The 21078-nt window shown below is 37.6% G+C and overlaps 1 protein-coding gene across 3 annotated transcripts in view; it reads right to left on the bottom strand.

Annotated features, from left to right (window-relative positions):
* EFR3A (EFR3 homolog A) overlaps positions 1–21078 on the bottom strand; it is an 85960-nt gene that overhangs the window by 10725 nt on the left and 54157 nt on the right. For all 3 annotated transcript variants that reach the window (XM_084750708.1, XM_084750709.1, XM_084750710.1), the window contains 11 exons: positions 18191–18326; positions 15713–15874; positions 14062–14176; positions 12868–12919; positions 10876–11048; positions 10379–10454; positions 9088–9249; positions 8536–8667; positions 7545–7612; positions 6073–6200; positions 1097–1188 (listed from right to left, as the gene is read on the bottom strand). In XM_084750708.1, coding sequence (XP_084606834.1) covers positions 1097–1188; positions 6073–6200; positions 7545–7612; positions 8536–8667; positions 9088–9249; positions 10379–10454; positions 10876–11048; positions 12868–12919; positions 14062–14176; positions 15713–15874; positions 18191–18326 — 1296 coding nt within the window. The remainder of the gene's footprint in view (positions 1–1096; positions 1189–6072; positions 6201–7544; positions 7613–8535; positions 8668–9087; positions 9250–10378; positions 10455–10875; positions 11049–12867; positions 12920–14061; positions 14177–15712; positions 15875–18190; positions 18327–21078) is intronic.

Genomic DNA, 21078 nt, shown 5'->3' with positions numbered 1-21078 from the left:
CACTGAACTTGAACCTTGACATTTGGGCTGGATGGGCTGGCCAATGAGCCTCGAGGATCTGCCTGTCTCCACATCTCAGCAGTTGGCTTCTTCTGTGGGTGCTGGGGAATCAGAAGGGAGGCCCTCATACTTGCATAAGCACTTTACCCACTAAGCTATCCCCTGAGCCCACTTCAATGCTCTTGAGCTCCACTAGCGAGTGACTGATGAGAGGGAATAATTCTCTATAATGGAAAGTTGAATAGCTAACAAGATGTAAGCTATTTGTTTCCTGACCACTAAGTAATTACAATTGAACTGACAGGGGTTGAACACTATGGGAATGAGAAAGCATGAATTCAGACAACTCAGGTTCCTTGTTTGGACAATCCTTTATGCATTTATATTGTATCAATGAGAAACAGTGAGATCCAAAAAAGGAAGGGAATATGTTAGTCATGAAGAGGAAGCTGAGCTGAGAGGCTAGCACTGTGTCACTTTTAGTAGACTATCAAAAATTTTTGTGTGAAACAAGTCCTGAGAATGCCGGATGGCTTTTCTTTCTTTAACTGAGGAAGTACTCTCCTGTGCTCTACCGAATGAGGGCTGTCTAAAGGCTGGCACTGCAAGCAGCCAGACCTTGAGGAGCAGTTCACTGAGATGGCCTAAGTCACCTGCCTAACAGCTAATATGCAAAAGACAAACAGTTTTTCCTTACAAGTGAATTTCTGAGGTGAGGGTGTGATCTTGTGGGAGGTGACAGCTCTATCTGTTTCTGTGTATTTTATATTTCGTTTAGAAAAGGACTTATAGAGAGAGCTTAAGAGGTCAGGCTTAACATATCATACTTAAAGTGAAACAAAACAAAACAACATTACTTCTGTTTTATAGCTCTGTCATATAGAACTCCAATGACAAAGTCTATTAATATATATTGACTTTATGCATCTTGACAGTTGAAATAAGTTCACAAGAATTAAATTTTATGAATTTCTACTAACAATTTAGTTGACTTGGGGATAATTTAGCTTTGTAGTTTTTCCCATTTATAGGTGAGAAGAGAAAACTTTCTTTTAAATAATGACTACCTTAAGACAGTTCTCTACCATAAACTTACCACATCGTCAGAAGGCACACTGTTGGACAAAATGTCCACCTGAATAGATACAGTATCCACGATACTCTTTCTTCTAGAAAGACGATCTTCATCTGAAATGAAAATTGTTTTTACTATTTTACTTGTTGTTCAGAAATGTTGAGTTATTTAGTCAGATAACCATTTTAAATTGTAAGAAAATGTAGAAAAGTAAGTTCGGAGGTTTTTGTTTTTTGTAAATATTTAAAGCAGTGTGTTCTCAACTTTTATTTTACTTAATTGTAAGTAATTGTTTTTATTCATTCCTAGGGTGCAGTACAATGCTGGACCTGCATACAATACGGAATGATCAGAGACTGAGGAGCACATCCACCCTCAACAACAACTATGTCTTTGTAGTAAGAACATTACTACAACTTATTTTAGAATTTTTTATATTTATTTTGTGTATGTGTGTGTGCATCCACGCATACAACACCTATATCTTGTTGTACATATGGAGGTCACAGCACAACTGTCCTTCTACCATGGAGGTTCAGAGAGTTGAACTCAGGTCATCAGGCTTGGCAGCAAGGGAAATTACCTGCTGAGCCATGTTGTCAGCCTTAATTTCTCTTTTAGCTAATTTGAAATATACACAATAACTACCAATGACCACCATGTTGTGCAATAAATATCAGAACTTAAGTACTCCTGTGTGGCTGTCATGCCTCCAGGTTCACTCATGTTGATACAGATGCGAGAACTACCTATTTTTCAGAATAGTGCTCGCTGTATATGGACATCACTGTCAGGCTGATAACATCTCAGCTGTTTCTATCTATATGCTGCCCCTTGTTAGTAATGAGTTCTGAGGGGACATGGCATACGGATGTCTTAAACACTGGTTTTAATTCCTCTGGGTACACTCACATTTTGCTGAGCCATTTGGTAGTTATATTTTCAGTTTTATGAATAAACAAAACTCAATCAAATTTTCCAAAGCGGCTATAATAATTTATGGTATCCCTAATCATGAAAGCCATCAATGTGTAAGGCTCCTTTCTGGGCACTCTTGACACTTACCATCTTTTACTTTTGTGATAGCAGAACACCTAAAAGGTGATAAGATAGGACCTGCTCTGGTTTTATTTCTTTTTTATGGTTATAGACAAAGGGTTGAAAGTTTCTCACAAAGGGGACTTCTATACGTTTCTTTCAAGCACTATAATAGGAAAGGAAGGATGCAAGAACAGCAACTAACCATGGTTATATAAGGAAAAAGAAAGTGCATCGTGCATTCCAATATATAGAGTCAGTGGCTTATCCAGCCCCCGTTGGAATGGATCAGGACAGTGTGAAGCACATGCTCGTTCTCACGAACCCACTATGAAATGTCAAGCTAGCTGCCTGCCCTTCTGTATGCCTTGGCCCTGAGGGCTATAGTTCAATCTCTCTGACTTTCAGCACCACATGAATACTTTCCAGTGCCATCTCTCACTCACAGCTACAGGAGGGAGAGGGTTCTGGAAAGCATAGCTCACAATGTTTCCTCTGGTGAGGATGATCATTACAAGTGCTAACAATGAGCCTAATTGGGTCCATTTCTGCTCTTACTGTTGTAAGGGATCTACTTGGCCAATAACACTCTGGCTGTAGCAGGCACCCGGGAGGCACTTTAAAGATGCCCACTAGAGTGATCATGACACAATACTGCTTCTCTACTGAATGCCAGTTTAATATCTTCAACTTCTAATTCATCAATTCTGTTTGGAAAGTCCTCGATCCAATTCTGTGTCTAATAAGGCATCTCTATCTCTATACTGTTCTCTTTCAAGAGTGGCATCTTAAAGAAGTTTTCATCTTTCTTATCTAGACTCTTCTGAAGAACAACCTTCTAATGCATGTCTCTTCTGTTCTCCTTCTGCTGATGGAACCGTTTCTGGAGTAAATGCCTTCCTTCCTAGCTATGACACATAAACAGCTGCACAGCCTACTGACTAATGCACAGCTCCCTGAGATTTCTGTGTCACTGCACATACATAAAATATGACGCATTTATAAGAGGGAGACATGGAAGCAGCTACTCACAGCAGGTCTGACTGCCAAATCACCTAATCAAAGCAATGTCCAGACACACCTTTGTAACCAGTACCATTAGAGAAGCCTTTGCTTAGAATACCAGTAAGCACAGAGGTACTTCAGAATGTAGCACCATTTCCCTGTAGAATCCACTCAGCATGCACTATGGTTTCATTCCACTTCCTCATCATGCCACGCAAGAAATTCTGTAACTGCCCCACTGGTTGTTATGTCAGAACCAAATTCACATTGAATCAAACTTCTGTCCCACACAGCTACAACAGTATTAGCAACGTCATTCAACCACCTGTGTTTTGTGGTTCAGGAGAACCCACACTTAAGGAAATACTGAAGCCTGGCTTCATAACATTCAGAACCTCTACCTACCTCGCTTGCTTTGGCTTCTGTCTGTGTAGGGCTGGAACACCAGAGCTACTCACTAGAGCTACTCATTACTTTATGGGACAGTTTCTTCTAACTAGTCCAGATCGAGTACTGTCTAGCCGTCATACAATGGTATTTAGTACACACTGATGTGTTCACTACTCATTCAAATTCTAACTTGACTGAAAAAATGCAACAGTCAGCCGATACTTGCTCAGACACCAGTGGCTCAGCAGTATCTGGCAGATCATAGGTCTTTCTCTAGAATGAACTGTTCATCTGGCTGCCCCATGAGGTTGTCATCCTTCAAGACAGTGACCATACCCTAGCATCTTTCCATTACCACATCCCTCAATTCCTGGCATAGAGTAAACCTAATCAGTTAAGAAGCTCTCCAAACTAGCAGTCCTTGTGCTGCAGCCTCTGAGTGCTTGGGATTATTAGCATATGCCACCATGCCTGGCCTTCTGCTAATATCATAGTATTTTCATTCTCCCAAGAAATGGGGAAACAAAGAAATGGGGAAACAAAAATGCAATCTAGATCATTTGAAATAAATTTTCTACCACTGACCGTGCTGTTAGGTCTTAAAAGTGGTGCATGTGTTGGACTCATGGTCACAAGACTCAAACAAAAGATGGTGATTATTGGTCACTGCCGTCATGGATCATTATGAATGCATGCAAAATCTTTGATCTCATTAAAAAGTTAGTGAAATCAAATGATTCAGCACTTCAAAGAGCACAGGGACAGTTAAATCTAGTGTGCTATCTAATCGAATTACTTACTCTCAACCTCACTATCTTTATATACAAAGAAGATAATGCTACTTTCTTCACTAGGCTAGTATAAGGATTAAGTAGGAATAAGCACACAGTGCTGCTCTCAAGGCCAGGCACAAAGTATGATAAATAGAGCTAATATCACAGTTGTGGTAGGTGCATGCTACCCAGCACACTAAATATATTTTGCTTTATTGTTCTTAACTGCTCACAGTTTTAACAATCAGTAGCAAATGACTGCTACACAGAAAAAAAAATAATAACTGAGTAAAACTGAGTATCCCATAAAATATCAGTCTAAAACTCGTGCATGATGCAAGGTCCACACACTAGACTAATTTAAAAACATCAGTCTTCATAAATGGAAAAAGCCTATGAAAAACCCTTTGTACTTAAGGGTTTCTGTGCAGCCATATAACTAATTATCCCCTGAGATATTCAGAGTCCTCCTGAGCCTTGATAAGGAGGCATAGTGAAAGAGAATGTAGCTTGTTTGAGGGAAAAGGAACTAAAAGAAGCAAGGTCACATGTGAGAATAAGTAGCAGGGTTTCACTATACACTACAGTGAAGGCAACAGGGGAGAGGAGAGAGGATGAAGGCACGGAGCACAGCTACAGCTAGCAGCACAGCCCACAGCTCCACTTCCTAACCAGTGCATCCAGGGAGTGCTTTCCTACAGGGTGGGCAGGCTACACCAGGTGGAGTTAGTTACCTCTGCATTTCCGCCTCGGTTTATGAGGCTTTGGGCCTGAAAGAAAGACAGCTAAATCCAAAGCAAAATTATTTAATATTTTAAATGCTTAAAAAGAAAAAGAAAAAGAAACTTAAATTACAGAGTTCTAATATGATTTTTTTTCTCATTTTTTTTTCTTTTTTTTCAGACAAAGTTCTTACTATGTAGCCCAGGTTAGCTTCAGACTGGTCACAGCTATATATGATTGTGGTACTTTTGGGAATTAGTAAATAAATAAAACTGTCTGGCTAGATTCAAAGAGCTCTTTTATATAACAGAGATATCTTAAAAGAAATTTATTTGTTGTTCCACCAAAGTAACACTCATTTATACATTAACTATCACAGTACAAGAAACTAATTTTAATTTTTAGAACAAAAAATTAATGCAAGGCATCACATAATTTTGTCTTCAAATACAATGGCATTATTTTCAAAAACAGAAAAAATGTACATAAATATTAGCAGGTTTCTTTTAAGAATTATCCGTGGTCTTTCAAATGATAAATGTGAAACAGTATTGTTTAATAAAAATAAATTCATTTTGTTTCTTTAAGAAACATTAAAGTATAAAACAATGAACAAATACTAGATTAAAAATACAGTAAAGACAACCACTTGATTGATTTCCCTGTAAGACCCTATCTACACCTTTAGAGATTTATAAAACATTTCTAAAACAGTACTTAAAAACAGAAAACATTTAAAAATAGCTTTAAAATAAACAAACAAACAAACAAATCCAAAAACACATGCAAAAAAATGATGGGCTGGAGAGATGCTCAGTGGTTAACTCTTGCTCAGTTCCCAGCACCCACATGGTGGCTCACACCCATATGTAACTGCAGTTAGAGAGGTTCCAGAGCTGTCTTCTGGACACCATGAACGCCGTACAGACTAGGTGCAGACATGCATACAAGCAGCACTTACACACAGAAAACAAAAGTAACCTTTAAAAACAAAACCATGGGAGACTAAATCACCTATAAAATTAACATCCATTCTTTAATGCATAGCAGGAAGTTTCCTGAACATACCTGTCACCTGTGGTACATAAGGAACTGACAGCCTCTCCACACTGTACCCGCTTCCACCCAGGGACTCTGCAATCTTGTTGGTCAGAAAATATAAGCTTTTGTCATGCTTCTCTAAAGATTTTGGAAGCCTGTCAAGTTGGTGAAAACAACAAGTGTTCAATATTGATTCCTAAACAAAAATAAATAAAACACTTTCTACAGTGAAAGTCTCAACATTGAGACAAAGTACAGTTACCAAGGATTAGAGAAAAGCTCATGTGTTTTGTTTTGTTTATAACAATAGTATATACATTTATACTATTACACCTCTATAAATAAACTACACACAGCAGGAAGAACCCCAGAACAATCAGGAATTACATTTATAGTGTTTTGACTATTTATATTTGGTAACCTTAAAGAAAACATTTTCCTATCTCGGTGAGTCTAGGGCCAGAAGGCTGAAGATGATGTTCCAACATTTTAGGGGCTATGGGTGACTGTTCAGTCAGCAAACTGTCTCTGTCTTTTTTTTTTTTTTTAATTTGGAAGCTGCTAACTCACACTTCCTGCTTACTCAGGTAATTAATTTGACTACTTCTGAAGTCTTTGATGCGGTTGAAGACCAAATAGTAGAGCCTAGTTGTTTAGGGGTTAAGATGTTTTTAGGTCTAGATAGATGTTTTAAATTGATAGAGATAAGATATGATATTGAGTTACATTCAGAATTTAAACCCATGTGTTTTAAGTGACAAATTCCCTGTTGCTAGGACTCTTTGCCCAGTCATGTGTCAGTTGTAAACTCAGTCTTGTCTCTCTGCTACTGTCTGAACATTACTGAACACTAAAGGATGAACAACACTAAACTCAGGTTTGATTTTTCACTGATAATAAAAATGAAATGAGAATAAAAGAAGGAAAACACAGCTGAGTGTGACTGTAAAGCTCAAGCCAGGGCTGAAGGAAAGCCATGTCTAGTTACAACAGGCTCTGTGCTCTCTGCCCTGTGCGGTTATTATCCTATGTTGGTGCTTCCAATACTGAGACGCCTGCCCTTAGAAGCCAGTGTACATCAAGTGTTATTAATGTGCATCCCCCCATCCCCCTGTGGAGGACAAGGAAAGAAGTATAACATATGAATTTGCTTTTGTTTCTGTCCCACGATTTTGTGTGATGTTATGTTATTGAAAATCTTAAACAAGAAAATTGTACTCTTACAGAAGTGTTCATTTCCATGAGAACACACACCAAAACACCGTCATAATTAAGAAATATCACATTTTACAAAGTGGCATAAACTTTGTATTTTCAGGAGTGTATGCATAGCTATATCTATAGAGTAAAAGTACTTTATAATTCACTTATATAAATTAAATTACAAAAATGAGACAATTATGATAATAATAAACCTAGAACAATAGTTACTCCTTTGCAGTCATTATAAACTGGTCTCTCTAGCCAGCCTTTCCTTCAAATATAAAGAATTCACATACATGCACTTATCTCTGAAAATATGCTCTGGTAGAAAATAAGGGGCTTCCATAGTTCGAGTTTCAATAACCTGAAAACAAGCAAACACAAAAAATATTGAAATTAAAAATCTCAATTCTCGGAACCTTGTAGTGAATACCACCATGAGGCTACTTTGGAACTCAAACTAAGTTCATTTTGTTTCATATAATGTTAAAGATTCATCAGCTATCAAAAGCCTGATAATAAAATATATGACGTTAAAATGATGTATTACATTTGCTAAAACATACTGTGAAGAAATAGAGCACATACTTTCTCAAAACAGCAAAATAATTCAAAACTATTTTTAAAAATCCCTTCACAAGCTACTCCCTCCTCTGCGGGCTCAGTTGCTGCTCACAGCTCCATGCCCTGGGAAGGGTGACTCCCTAAAGGATCTGATCCACTTTAACAATACACATGCCTCAAATACGCAAATGAATTTTGAATGAATGAACAAATGAACGAGTTTTGCTTTTTAAAATGTACCAAAACCCTAAATTTTAACAAACTGTGTTGCAAGTTGTCATAACCATGAGGTTCTTTGACAAAGGCTTTCAATGGTGGTATGTTCCTGCTACATTAAGGACCCTGAAATATATATGAAACCATGTCGGTAACTGGGATGACCACTGAAGTAAGTTAAACATTGATTAAAGATGATAAAATTCAAAGAGGTGCATTAATCATTCAACTCCAACAACAATTTAACTGGAAAAAAAAAACCAAAACCTTAAAATGACAAGATTCATAATGATTCAATGGAAAAGAGGAAAATATTCTATTCAACAACAATCTTAAAAACTATAACAACTAGAGCAGGACAATACTAATTGTACTTTTGATTTTTGTAGATCTATTTATCTGTCTGTCTATCTGTCTGTCTGTCTAACTATCTATCTATCTAATGAGTACTCAGAAATTAGCAGGTTTTATACAACACCAGGTTTAAAGCTTTGCTAAGTCTCTCACCTTGCTAACATGCTGGCAAAATGCTGGGACGGCTATCATCTGACTCACAAAGTTAAGATACGCTGCAACGAGTGCCATGATCCCACAGCGATGAAACATTGGCAGGTTATCTTCATTGATAATTGCGCTATCCTTCAGTACAAAACAAACACATGTGAAAGATCAAGTTCTACATCCGTCAGCATATTCCCTATGACTTTACTGGGAAACTAAAATTAGTCTAGATAGCTGACAATAATACATGGTGTGTGCACGTGCGCTGCATGTATGTGCATACTACATGTTCAACTCCAACTAAACAATGCCTCAGATGTGATGATTATTTAATGACTATCTTTTCCAGCAGACTGGAAGTGTAAGTACAAGGACTGTCCTTTTCATCATGTGCTGAAAGGTTCTGAATGACACACAATTAATACTTATTGTAATTGAGTCTGTAATCAAACACCTTGCTAACCAAAATTCAAGTTCTTGAATAATCATATCTCTCTATAAGTGATATTTATTTCACTGAAAAGAATTTGTCTTCTGTGCAAAGTTACAAAAGCATACCTGTAAAGCAATGGCCAATCGAATGAGGTCAATCACCACCTCTTCATTGGCTAGTTCAATAGTTATAAGAGCCAGAGATGTATAAAGGAGCTCATAGTTTTTCTGAACGTTGTCTTCCTCTTTGCAGCCCAGATATATGTGCCTATACAGCTGTTGTCCATTCTGAAAGATACAGAAAAGATTGTACATTAACAGTGTAACATACACAAGAACAACGACAGCACAAAGCAAATTGGTATTCTCTGGTGCATTTGCATCATTTAACGCTATTACTCAGGAATTCTTGCTATGGGCTGCCATGGAAAAGTGGGAATTACTCAGCAAAACAGAGAAGTCTGCTTCTCTTCCACATAGGGATATAGAACACAGTTTTGATTTTTTTTTTATATAGTTTTATAGATACGTCTGTAAATTGCCAGTTAAGGTATTCACATGAAAGCCAAACAAAATAAATTGAAAAGTAAATGAAAAAGTGTGACAAATTATCAAAGTTTTAAAAAAGGAAAATGTGAACAGGTTGTTTCTAAATTAGATTCAATTAAGAATGGTTTACATTAAACAAGTGCAGCAGGCTATATTCCCATGTGCTCATGTGCTCCAGTGTGTGTGTGTATGTGTGCGCATGTGCGGGTAATAGCAATGATTGAACAAGCCAATGAACTTGCGGGGGAGAAGAGGGAACAATACGAGCTGAAGCAGGAGAGGGCAGAGTGGCATGATATAAATGCAGCCCTTGTGCATGAAACACTACAAGTAAGCCCAGAGAGAAGGCATTTAAAGCCTTGAATCAAAGCACAGCTGCCAGAGAACACAGACCAGTTTGACCATTCCTGGAAGCTGAAATCTAGGGAAACTAAGTAGAAAGAAGCATTCGTCTACTATTGTTAAGCAGAAAAATATGAATGTAGTTTCAGTGTGTTTATGGCCATCATATACTCTAAAAAACCCTCCAAATTAGTTATCAATTGAGTTTTCAAAATTTATTCATGGTTAAAAGTTCCTTAGCTATTGGGGACAACGTTTGATAAATGGATGCTACTGAGAAGTGCTCAAAACCAAGAGACAGAATGAGCATAACCCTACCTGCCTGGTTCCAGTGAATATACAAACAGGACAAACTCACGGCCTCCAGGAGTCACAGCCGGGACTATGGCTGCAGGACAGGCTGGAGCTGGCAGTGAGAGGTCTTCCACTCCAAACGCTATGGCTTCACTTAAGGCCACAGATATAAAACCACCTGACAATTTAAAGGGCTCTAAGTTACATTTCACTTTTTAAATGGTGACCTCACCTTTTTCATGAAGCTTGTATCTTGTCTACAAATTTTCTCTCTTTTTATCTTCAAGTCAGCTACATCTGGTATTATTCTAGAAACAATAAATCAATCATTTTTAATAAATAGCACACGGGCATAATATCTTGTGTTCCCTGGAGGATTGAACTCAGTCGTTTGAATGGTGACACGTATTTTTAAATGTTATTATAACATGATTTTACTGGCTTTACATGCCTAATTAAGAATTCTATCATTTTCTCTCATAGTGCCACTCTTAGGCTTAAAGCAAAACTAAATAAAATTAGTTCAAAATCATTCAAGTAGTAATTATGATATTAGTCCTCTATGAAGCATATTGAATGACACTCCAACACATTATTTTTAAACATATTAATAAATCATTTTGACATCAATTAACCCCTCAGCTCTCCCACTCACCTACCCCAGATTTGAACACACTGACTGAGAAAACTGAAAGCTCTCAAGAAGCCCATCTCCGCACGGTGACTCACCTGATGCCGCGGAGCTTCGCTCTATTGTCATGGCGATCCATCAGGTTGTGCATTACTTCCAAGACTAACTGCCTCAGCTCATAATCTTCCATGAGGGATGGTGATAACAGAGGGTCCAGAAATGACCCAGGCAGTGCAGTGACAATTGTCTTGGCTTTGTATCCAGAAGTCACCTGATTACAAGGGGAAAATTGACAATGCTCTCATGATACCTTGGGCAAATCACCACATTAATCTTTCTAATCACAACTTTACGGAAGCAGAAACAAGCCTAAAGAAATACATAAAGGAAACCTGGAAGGTAGTTAAGATGTTAGTATTTTAGGAGCATCATCTGTAACAAAAATAAGATGAACATCACACATGTGGTATATGAGCCCACGTGCAGGCTCAACTACAAGCACTGCGAGTCTGTGCATGCTGTCCTAACCACAGTCTGTGAGGCTGCTGACACACCCTTAGAGCCTTACCTAGAGAAAGCCAGCAGGGGCGGGTAAGAATCATAGGAGGAGCATGGACCACATACAGGGAAAGCAGGTAGGAAACAGCAAAGTCTGACTCTGCAAACTGCTGTTTTTACAGGAAACCACTGGGGAATAGGAACATATTTCTATTTTGAAAAACTGTATTTTGTTACTCGATTTGACATTCATGATAATTTAAACTCCGTCCAACTTTCAAATTTTGAAGGAGAACACAATTAAGTGCTATTAAACATTTAGAAACTACAGCATACAAGAATTTACAAAGCTGACTGGTATAATTTGGATGAGAAGCGCAGTGATATATTAATATTTACAGAAATTGTTTTCTATAAGGAACTAGAGCCAAATCTTAGACAATTGTATAAGGAAATTGAAGCACCAGTGTTTATGTCATCAGAATATGAAGATACTTTAAAAAGTAAGAAACAAACAAACAAACAAAACCAAAAACCAAAAAACTACACACACATGGGAAAGGGTTGATAAATATCACTACCTGGATTCAAAATCCTATATAACAACTACCAGGCAAAGAATTCAACTGAAAAGACCGAAGATTCTTCTGTGCCTAAGCACGAAACACAGTGGATAATAATACACAAAAAAGGTCTCTCAAATGAACTTCAAAGATACTGGCTGGAAGACCAGTCCCTGGTTTGTCCTTGCCAAAACACTAGGAGGCAAATGAAAATGATGTATCTCAATCAAGATCTCAGCAAAGGTAACAGCAGCTGACACACCAACATGGGTGGAGGGAATTTCACAAGGCCCCATACCCAAGATGAAGAGCTACAGGGAATTAGAGACTGCCAAGAGAGGGAAAACTAATCTTCTCCAGAGATAAATCCCCTAAGTTGTTACCCCTAAAACATATACATATGAACAATAATAAATAGACTCAGAAAGTTACATATGTTCATTTGCATATATATGTAACAATTATAATTAAAGAATAAGAGCCCATTGATTTGAAAAGCAAGGAGGGAAGGGAGGGGTTTGAAGAAGGGGAAAAATTATTTAACTACATTTTACTTAAAATTTAGGAAAGAAAAAAGTGAATATATTTATCATACAGTACCAGATGATCTCTATTTTTTTCCTTTTCCATTATTTATTGGCACTCTAAGTTTAAAACAACAAATACCATCAACAAGAAGCCATCATCTGGACAGTATGTATAAGGCACTATGGATTTTCTTATCTGAATTCTAGTCTCTTGGTGGCCTTGGACCCTTTGAACATCTTAGGTATCTCTACCCACAAAACGGAAATTGTTTCTGCCACCTGTAAACTTGATCATAATGAAGATCAAACAAAATGGCAGGGCAGCTGAGTGCTGAATAGTGAGAAGAGCACAGAACAGAAGATGAAGGGAGGGGTAGTCCAGTGAGCAAACGTAGTAATAACCAGCTAGACTCTTACTGAGGAAGGGAGAAGAAAGCTGGCAGTGATGTACTCTTGTCAGTAATTTAAGGGATGTGCCCCTCATGTCTACAAAACTCCTTACCATAAGCAAAGACCTCAGCAACATTATCTGAATCCTCCTGGTTCCCAAATCCCTGAAATATACAAAGCATTGGTGTTACTAATTTACATTTATATTAACTTCATCGACTTAAAATAACTTTTTCTGATTTTAAAATTATATTCTTACTGGCTAAATTTTATTTATTTTTGTAGTTGCTTATGCTATGACTCACTTTACATACTAAATTTATATGAATTAAAATATATGTATAAAAATAAATTTAAACAAAAAAAAAATCAAGTTATTGGCTCTTAAGCATACAAACTATAGTGCTGATCTGAAAATTAAATCCTCCAAGGACAAGTGACCCAGGAGCATGCGGAAATGCCAACTGTCCTTCATGAACACAACAGTTATGGTTATTAAAAACGGGGATTAGTTTGATCTATTTGAGCATCATATAGTGCACACCTGTGTTACATTCTTACACTATTCCCCATTAAAAAAAACAGAACTGTACTAACTTTTGTAATAGAATATTCTTTAGTCCTATTTTAAGCTGTGTGCCACTAATAACCATCTTTCCATTTATTAATTCTTTTGTCCATCACATTCACCCACCTGCTAGGGAAACATGTTCACCCACCAAGCTTATAATTCTATCCTACTTTCTCCACCTGACAGTGCTTTTTCAGCACTTAACTGACTGTATGGATTGATGGAGTATAATATGCTATACATGTATAAATAGGCAGTGATCAAATCCAATAGGATTTCCAACTCTTTAAAAGTTTAAATTGTTTCTGATGAAAGCCCAGGAGTTATGTAATGCGATTATTGAACACATTAGCTGAGGTTGAAGTACCTTAGCAAATGGAATCTATTAAGAGGAGTCATGAACATCCCAGGTCGATAGTCCTGATTCACTAACAATGCTTTACGATTTCAGGAATCTTTAAGTTCCAGCCCACATCTATGCAGACACCCAACGCACAGGCCAAATAAATCTTCCACTTCATCAATTAAAGAGTAAAAACAAAACAAAACAAACAAAAATACCCAAGAATTTCAAGTTAAAAAATAATCCAAAGGTATATGAGCATTGATTTCATAACTTAATGATCTAAAAAAAATTGTTGCTTTTTATTACTAAAAGTTCAAAACACTAATATTTTCTTGAGTTTAAAATAAAGGGTAATCTAATACTGAGTTTATTTACACCTGAGAACATACCCTAGTTGACTGATATCCAAAGTGTGAGTGGATGTTCCAAAAACAGGCACTTTCCCCATGATGAACATCATGATCTCTGACCTCTGGTAATCTGGTAAGTTACTTCCGAAAAAGCCTAGAACATATGAAGACACATTTCAAACATTGAAAAGTGGCCATTTTCCACATAATTCAAAGCTATTTTAAAATTATTTAATTATATTTATATCTTTAGACATTCTGCCTGCGTATATGTCTGGGTACACTTGTATGCTTGGAACCCAAGGAGGCCAGAGCAGGGCATCTGAAGTTACACATGGTTTTTAGTTCCCATGTTGGGGCTGAGTATTACTGAACCTGGGTATTCTGGAAGAATAGGCAGTGTTCTTAACCCCTGAGCCATCTCTCTAGCCCCACAAAGTTGTATTTTTAAACAGTTTTCAGTAGATTAAAACAATGACTGTTTTCAGGCTACACATAACATTAAATAAATTATAACTTCCTCTATCCAACATCATATGCAATATAAATATTTAAACTGATAGTAGTTTTTAGGAAACCCTTAATTGCAGATTGTGAGCCTAAATTCATGTACTGCTGAATCAGCAATTACCCCATGTCTGATGAAAACTGGAAATACTCAATTCCCCACACTGTATTCTATACACACGCAGCATTTAATGATGTCAGCATTATACCGTCTGCAGAGTAAGACCCATCTGTGTATCACTCCCAGCAACACCTAAGAAACAGAATTCCACAACAGCCTTCTAAGCCTAGGTTCTTGCATTAGCTTCCTCTCAGGAAAGGAGAATAAAAAAGTTAAGCACTCACAAACAATGATGTTTATCAATTTTGAAAACTTGGCTACATAAAAACAAAACCCCTCTGTTTTATGGGAAAACATACCTAAGAATTCAGTAATAAAGGAAAAATTACTATATCAGCCACACTTAAGCGCAGTCCCAATGCCCAGCAGCAGATGCCAACACAAACTCAGTGGTATTTTTGTAGACTCTGTTACTTACTGCTTTGTTTGAGCACTTTTTTTGACCTATTGCCTTTGTGTCTGTATATTATGATTTCAGATCTTGTATTTTTGTGGGTTGCTTTCTGTGTTTGTATGTGTTTTTTGTGTTCATTCTTTAAAAAAAAATTGGTTTTTGCTTGTTTGTTCGCCTGCTGTTTGCTTTCTAAAAAGAAAGAGAAATAAAGGACACGTGGTTGGGTGGGTGGGAAGGTGGGAAAGAACTGGGAGGAGATAGGGGAGGGGAAACCATGACCAGAATATACTGTATGACTTTTTTTCCAGTTAAAAAAAAAAAAAAAAGAACTTAGCGGTAAAAGAATATAATGTACGCAACTTATTATACCCAGTAAATTTATCTGTAAAAAGTACATGTATGAATGTTTTTCTTACACATACGTATTCATAAATATTAATGTACACATGTGTACATGGAGAGATGGGGGAGGGTTAAAACAAACGAAAGAATTTGGCATAAAATACAACCAGGTAAAAGAAGTGTTCTTACACTTGTTTCCTTCAAACACACAATTTGTAGAAGTCTAAGCCATTTCTGCATTTTGACAACTGCACTGCACAAGCCAGGTAGCTTATGTGAGAGCAGCTTACATCTCCATGGAGTGGATTGAGAACTGAATCACAAACCTATTGTCTGTATTACAGCATTCTGTACAATCTTCTCATCGTTGTCTTTGGAGCTTAGGGTGACGCTGCCTACAGACCCCCGCTGGGAGTCGTTGGCTTCCAATTCCACACTGAGCCGCAGGTGCTTCAACAGGGTGTTAAAGACTTCCAGCACTGTAGGCCCTGTGACAGATCATCTCTGTGAGCTTGTATATACAAAAGCAACCTGCAAACTTCTAAACAGACCTTACAGTTATTTTTTTTTCTGTCCACAGTATTAGTGATTTATGAGCAATCCAGTTCATTTTTCTGAAGCTGTCTAACTAAACAACAAAGTGTCAGTCACACCACCAACACGTTCTGGGCATCTATGAGGAACTGGATGTTTGGCTTTGGTTCAACCTATACAAATATGTATATGCAAAGGACTATCCAAGTCTTTCTACTAACTTTGTCTATCTAAAATAATGTTTACTAATATAATATTTAATTTGACTGATGGCTGATTCCATAAACCTATACAGTTTATTGGAAGAGAAAAATTGTTTTATATCTTCTGAAACCAGAGGAATATCCAATTATGAGAAACCCTTCAGTCTGCTGGGTTCTGGTGAACTGATTTGTCTCTGCTTTGTTCCTTGATCATTTGACATGTTACTTAAAGGCTTCATATCTGCTCCCCACACATAATTACACACCTCTATAGAAAGAAGTTTGGGGATGGCTGAATGCCACCCCCACCGCCATACATAGACCTTCAGTACATTACACCTAACTCACAGCGGGCATTACTAAACGTGGGGACTCAATATTTCACCTATGTTTCATTTCATATGTCAAACTAATCTGCCAATTAATATCCATCCTTCCTTCCTTCCTTCTTTTTTTATTTGAAACAGAGTCTCACTGTGTAGTACTGGAACTCTGTGTAGAGAATTCAAGACCAAGCTGAACTTGAACTCACAGAATTCAATCTATTTTGCCTCCCAAGTGCTGAGATTAAAAGTGTGCACTACTAAACTCAGCTGTCATCATCATGTTAAGGTATATATGTATAATAATATAAATGTACATATAAAAAATAAAAAATGTTTAATTTTTAAAAAGATAAACTATAAGACAAATAATGAAAAGTCCATATCCCAAATGTTCACTCTTACTCAGCATTGAAGGAATACTAGACTATCTTATTAGCAAAGCTTCCACTTTACTTTTGGGCAATAAGACCAGAGCCAGATTCACCATGTAGCTTCTGTACCTCTATCTCAGTCCCTCATTTCCCTAATCACATGTGCATGGAACATCAAGATCTTTGACTTGTTCTCTTCCCCTTGTTACCCTGCAATCCAGCTTGCCAGGCATGCTGACCAAGTTCAAGTACTTTTCCTCACACCCAAGACAATAGCAACACTTCTTTTTAGCCAGCCCTACACGTTGAACACATACCTAGTCAGTCTTGATAGCTCTCATGAACTACAGAATAACTTGATTGCATTCTGACTTTAAAGATGCTTCTCTTGTTTTTCCCACACATTCTAGCTAAATGGACCATAGAACATTCTGCTTTTGCTAATCCACATTCCTGCAGTTTTCTGATCCTGGATCATCTCAGGCTACATGTGATCAAATTCTTTTTACTGTACACAGTTGGGCAGAACTGTCTAAGTACTACACAACCCTTCACCAAAATGGTTGTGGTCACAAATGTTTGGAACTTAACAATAATATTTGCATGTGTGTGTATGTTTCTCTGTGTGTCAGTAGTAGCTATAGATGCATAGCTATAGATGTCAGACACAGGATCCACAAACAAACATCAAATTCAGTGTTTCCGATACTCCTCACAAAAAGATGATGTGAGATTTTTAGTAGTCCTGTACTAAAACAATTGTGGTCCATTTTCAGCACCAGGTCAGCACACAGTATGGTCCTTCATTGAAGCATTTCAGAGTCTGGAATTTTGGCAGTGCAGGTCTTAAATTCCAGGGACTCAGGAGGCTAAGACAGGAAGGTTCCAAACTAACAGTCTGCAGGGATGACGAAGTGTGTTCAAGGCCAGTCTGGAATGCCTAGTACATTTCAAAATAAAAACCATAGAGAGCTGGGATGTGTCTCAGTGGTAGAACAATTGTTTAGGATGTACAAGGCCTTGGGCTAAAAACTAACTTAGTATTGAGAGAGACCGCATGGGGGTGGGGGTGGGAGTGGGGGATGGATGGGGAATGGGCATGCTCAATCACTCAACTTTCATCACTTTGTACATCTGCATTTACACAATGTACAGTATAAAAACTATATCCTAAAATCTTTATTAAAAGAAATAGAAGTAGAAGAAAATGAATGAGGGGAGGGGAAAAAGAAAAGGCTGATGACATGCAGTCAAATAATAGGACATTTGAAAATAAATGAATAGATCTTAAAGGGGACTTTCTATACAAATAAATACTGGGAAAACTTTTTCTTACTAATACATTCTTTTTGTGTTTTATTGGTACTTACCTATAGAACCTTTAGCAGCAATGGCGACAGCCTCTAACAGAACCTGAATGATACCTGCTCTAACCCGCGGAGAATCCTTCTTACGAACATCAAGGTGTCCAAGAATTTCCTGGATCACGTGGTGAGAATACTGAGCCTAAAGGAAGCAGCACAAAGAAGTGTAAGCAAATAAATGCACATGGTATATCCCTAAGAAAGGAAAGGCACATGGAACTTTGCCACTCCTTATAAGGGACTGGTATAACATGTGGCTGCCAAAAAACAACTCTTTAAAGAAAAAACAGTGATACTGAAAACTATTTAGGACATCCTGAATAAAGGAAGCAAATTACCAAATCCTGATTTAACTTGGTGGCTGGGCTAAAGAGATGGTGTAGGGGTTAAGAACACTGTTGCTCTTCTGGAAGACTCAGTGTTTAGTTCCCAGCATGCACATGGCAGCTCACAACTGTTTGTAACTCTAGTTCCAAAGGATGTGTGCCTACCTCTGGATTCTATGGACACTGGGCATGCATGTGGTGTGCATACATGTATGCAGGCAAAACACATATATGCATAAAATTAACAAATAATTTTTAAAAACAGATACTGGGAAAAGAGAGACAGAGAGGAGGGAGAGATCTAGCCTCAACAAGTAGAAAGTGAGAACAGACTCCTGAGAATTGTCCTCTGACCTCTAGATGCTTATATGGCACACATGTGCCCACCTTCAATACTCTCACAGTCACATAAATAAACATTTTAAAAGCAAAGATGACTAAAACTATAGGTAACGAAAGATAAGCACTGGCACCCAAAAGATTTATGAGAAATTTTAATCTCTTTGTACTTTTAGACAACTTCACGAATAACACTTAATACACTCTTGTAATTTGTTAATAGAACAGAGTAAAATTAATTATGAAAGCTATAGTACCTCTATACCAATAGATTAATCCTACTATGGCCACCTGACAGTGCTCTGGTCAACACTTGTGCAATCACAAGCCAGGGTCAGTGTGTAACTGACCAACTTAATGCAGAGGGTTCATAACTTAGGCAGACAATTTTATCACATATACACGACTTTATCAGTAGCAGTAAACAAGAACGGGACCTAAGACAAGCAAATGCGTAAACAGTGCAGTTAGAAAGGATTGGACTCCACTTAATTCTTTTTCTTTTTTCTCATTCTTTTCTTTTCCTCTTTAGAGACAGGGTCTTCCTGAAATTCAGTGTGTAGACTAGGCTGGCACCAAATTAATAGAAATCCAACTACCTCTGCCTCCTATATAATGTAATTAAAAATGTGCATTACCACTCCTGAATTCTTTTAGACGAAGACTTGTTTTGTTTTCCCCCTCTCTCCCTCTCCCTCCCTCCCTCACCCCCCCGCCCATATATATGTGTACGTGTGTGTGTGTATGTGTGTGTGTGTATATGTGTACGTGTGTGTGTGTGTGTATGTGTGTGTGTGTGTGTGTGTGTGTGTGTGTGTGTATGTGTGTGTGTGTGTGTGTGTAGGCCAGAAGTAAAACTCAAGGTATACCTTTTTTAGCTATGCCATCCATGTTGTCAGTGACTGTCCTGGGATCGGCCAGCCTTAACCTCTACTGTGCTATGACTGTAAACTTGTGCTACTCCACTTGCCTTTTATACAGGTTTCCTTTCTCTTCTTTGCAGTAGGTGATTTTACATTAAGATTGTGTTTGTTACACATATACAGTGGAAATTTTTCCAGCCATAAAGAATGAGGTTATACTGTTTGAAAGAAATCACATGCAACTGGGTGTACCTTAACTATATTAAGTGAATTAAGTTATCTGAGTCTTAGATTGTATATGCACATATGTACATCATATACATAAAATCACATACATACAGAACAGAAGAAAATCAAAGCAAACTGTCTAGGTGAAGAGGAGTAACTAGAAGGGAAGGATAAGATAGGGGGAAATAGAATGGTAAAAGGAAATATCTGATTAATGTATATAATATAAATGGATAAAAATGGCTTTATGCAACCAGTTTAATAAAATTATAAAGTTTTAAAAGAAGTTTCTTTGCTCAAAAGCACAAAGCTCCTTCCATTTCTATTAATGTCACTGGTATCTCTAGATAAATCTGACATTCTGTCTTGCCACTGGTACTTTCTTAACAGCCTCAAGTTAAGAGCCCAGTCAATGTTTATTTTGTTCTATGTAAAGCTATGTTTAAATCCAGGTAGGACGCACTCATTCTCCCTCTGCCTCCGCCCCCTCTCTCTCCCTCCCTCCCTCCCTCCATCTCCTCCGCCCACCCTCCCCCACTACTCTACCACTACCATCACCACCAACAACCTGAATTTGAGCTTCTTGCCTGGGGAACTGCATGCTCTTCATGAACATCGTGTAGCTAGGTCTGCCTTGTTGGGTGATGATACTCTTAGTAACGACATACATCAAGACTATCCTAGGCAAACTAGGACTCATGTTCATTCTACTTACAAAGGATTTGCTAAAAAAAATAGTATAATATATTAAAGAGAATGCCGAGTGAAAGAACCAAAATTGAAGAATGTGAAATCCCATTTGAATAAAGAGCTAATCAAGTCTTTTCAGATTCTGAGGAGGAAAAACCCAAAAGTAGTCCTTTGCTGAAGACAGTGCACAGAAGATTCTATAAAGACTAGAAGTTATAATAAATGAAACAATACCAATTCGCCTGTATAACAGACACACAAATAATGAGTTTAATAACTATACAATTAACAGTGGCACAATCAAATTATCTAATCCTCTTATTAAATATTTTTATCTCGGTAATAAGAAAATAAGCAGCAAGTAAGAAAAAAAAACATAAATAAGAGCATGCCTTGTGTTAGGGGTGGTAGTGTAGGCCTTTAATGCCAGCACTCAAGAGGCAGAGGC

The sequence above is a fragment of the Acomys minous genome (genome assembly GCF_964271855.1).
Source record: "Acomys minous genome assembly, chromosome: 12".
Lineage (NCBI taxonomy): Eukaryota > Metazoa > Chordata > Mammalia > Rodentia > Muridae > Acomys > Acomys minous.
Note: the sequence above shows the minus strand (reverse complement) of the source record. Positions and strands in the feature narration are given on the sequence as shown.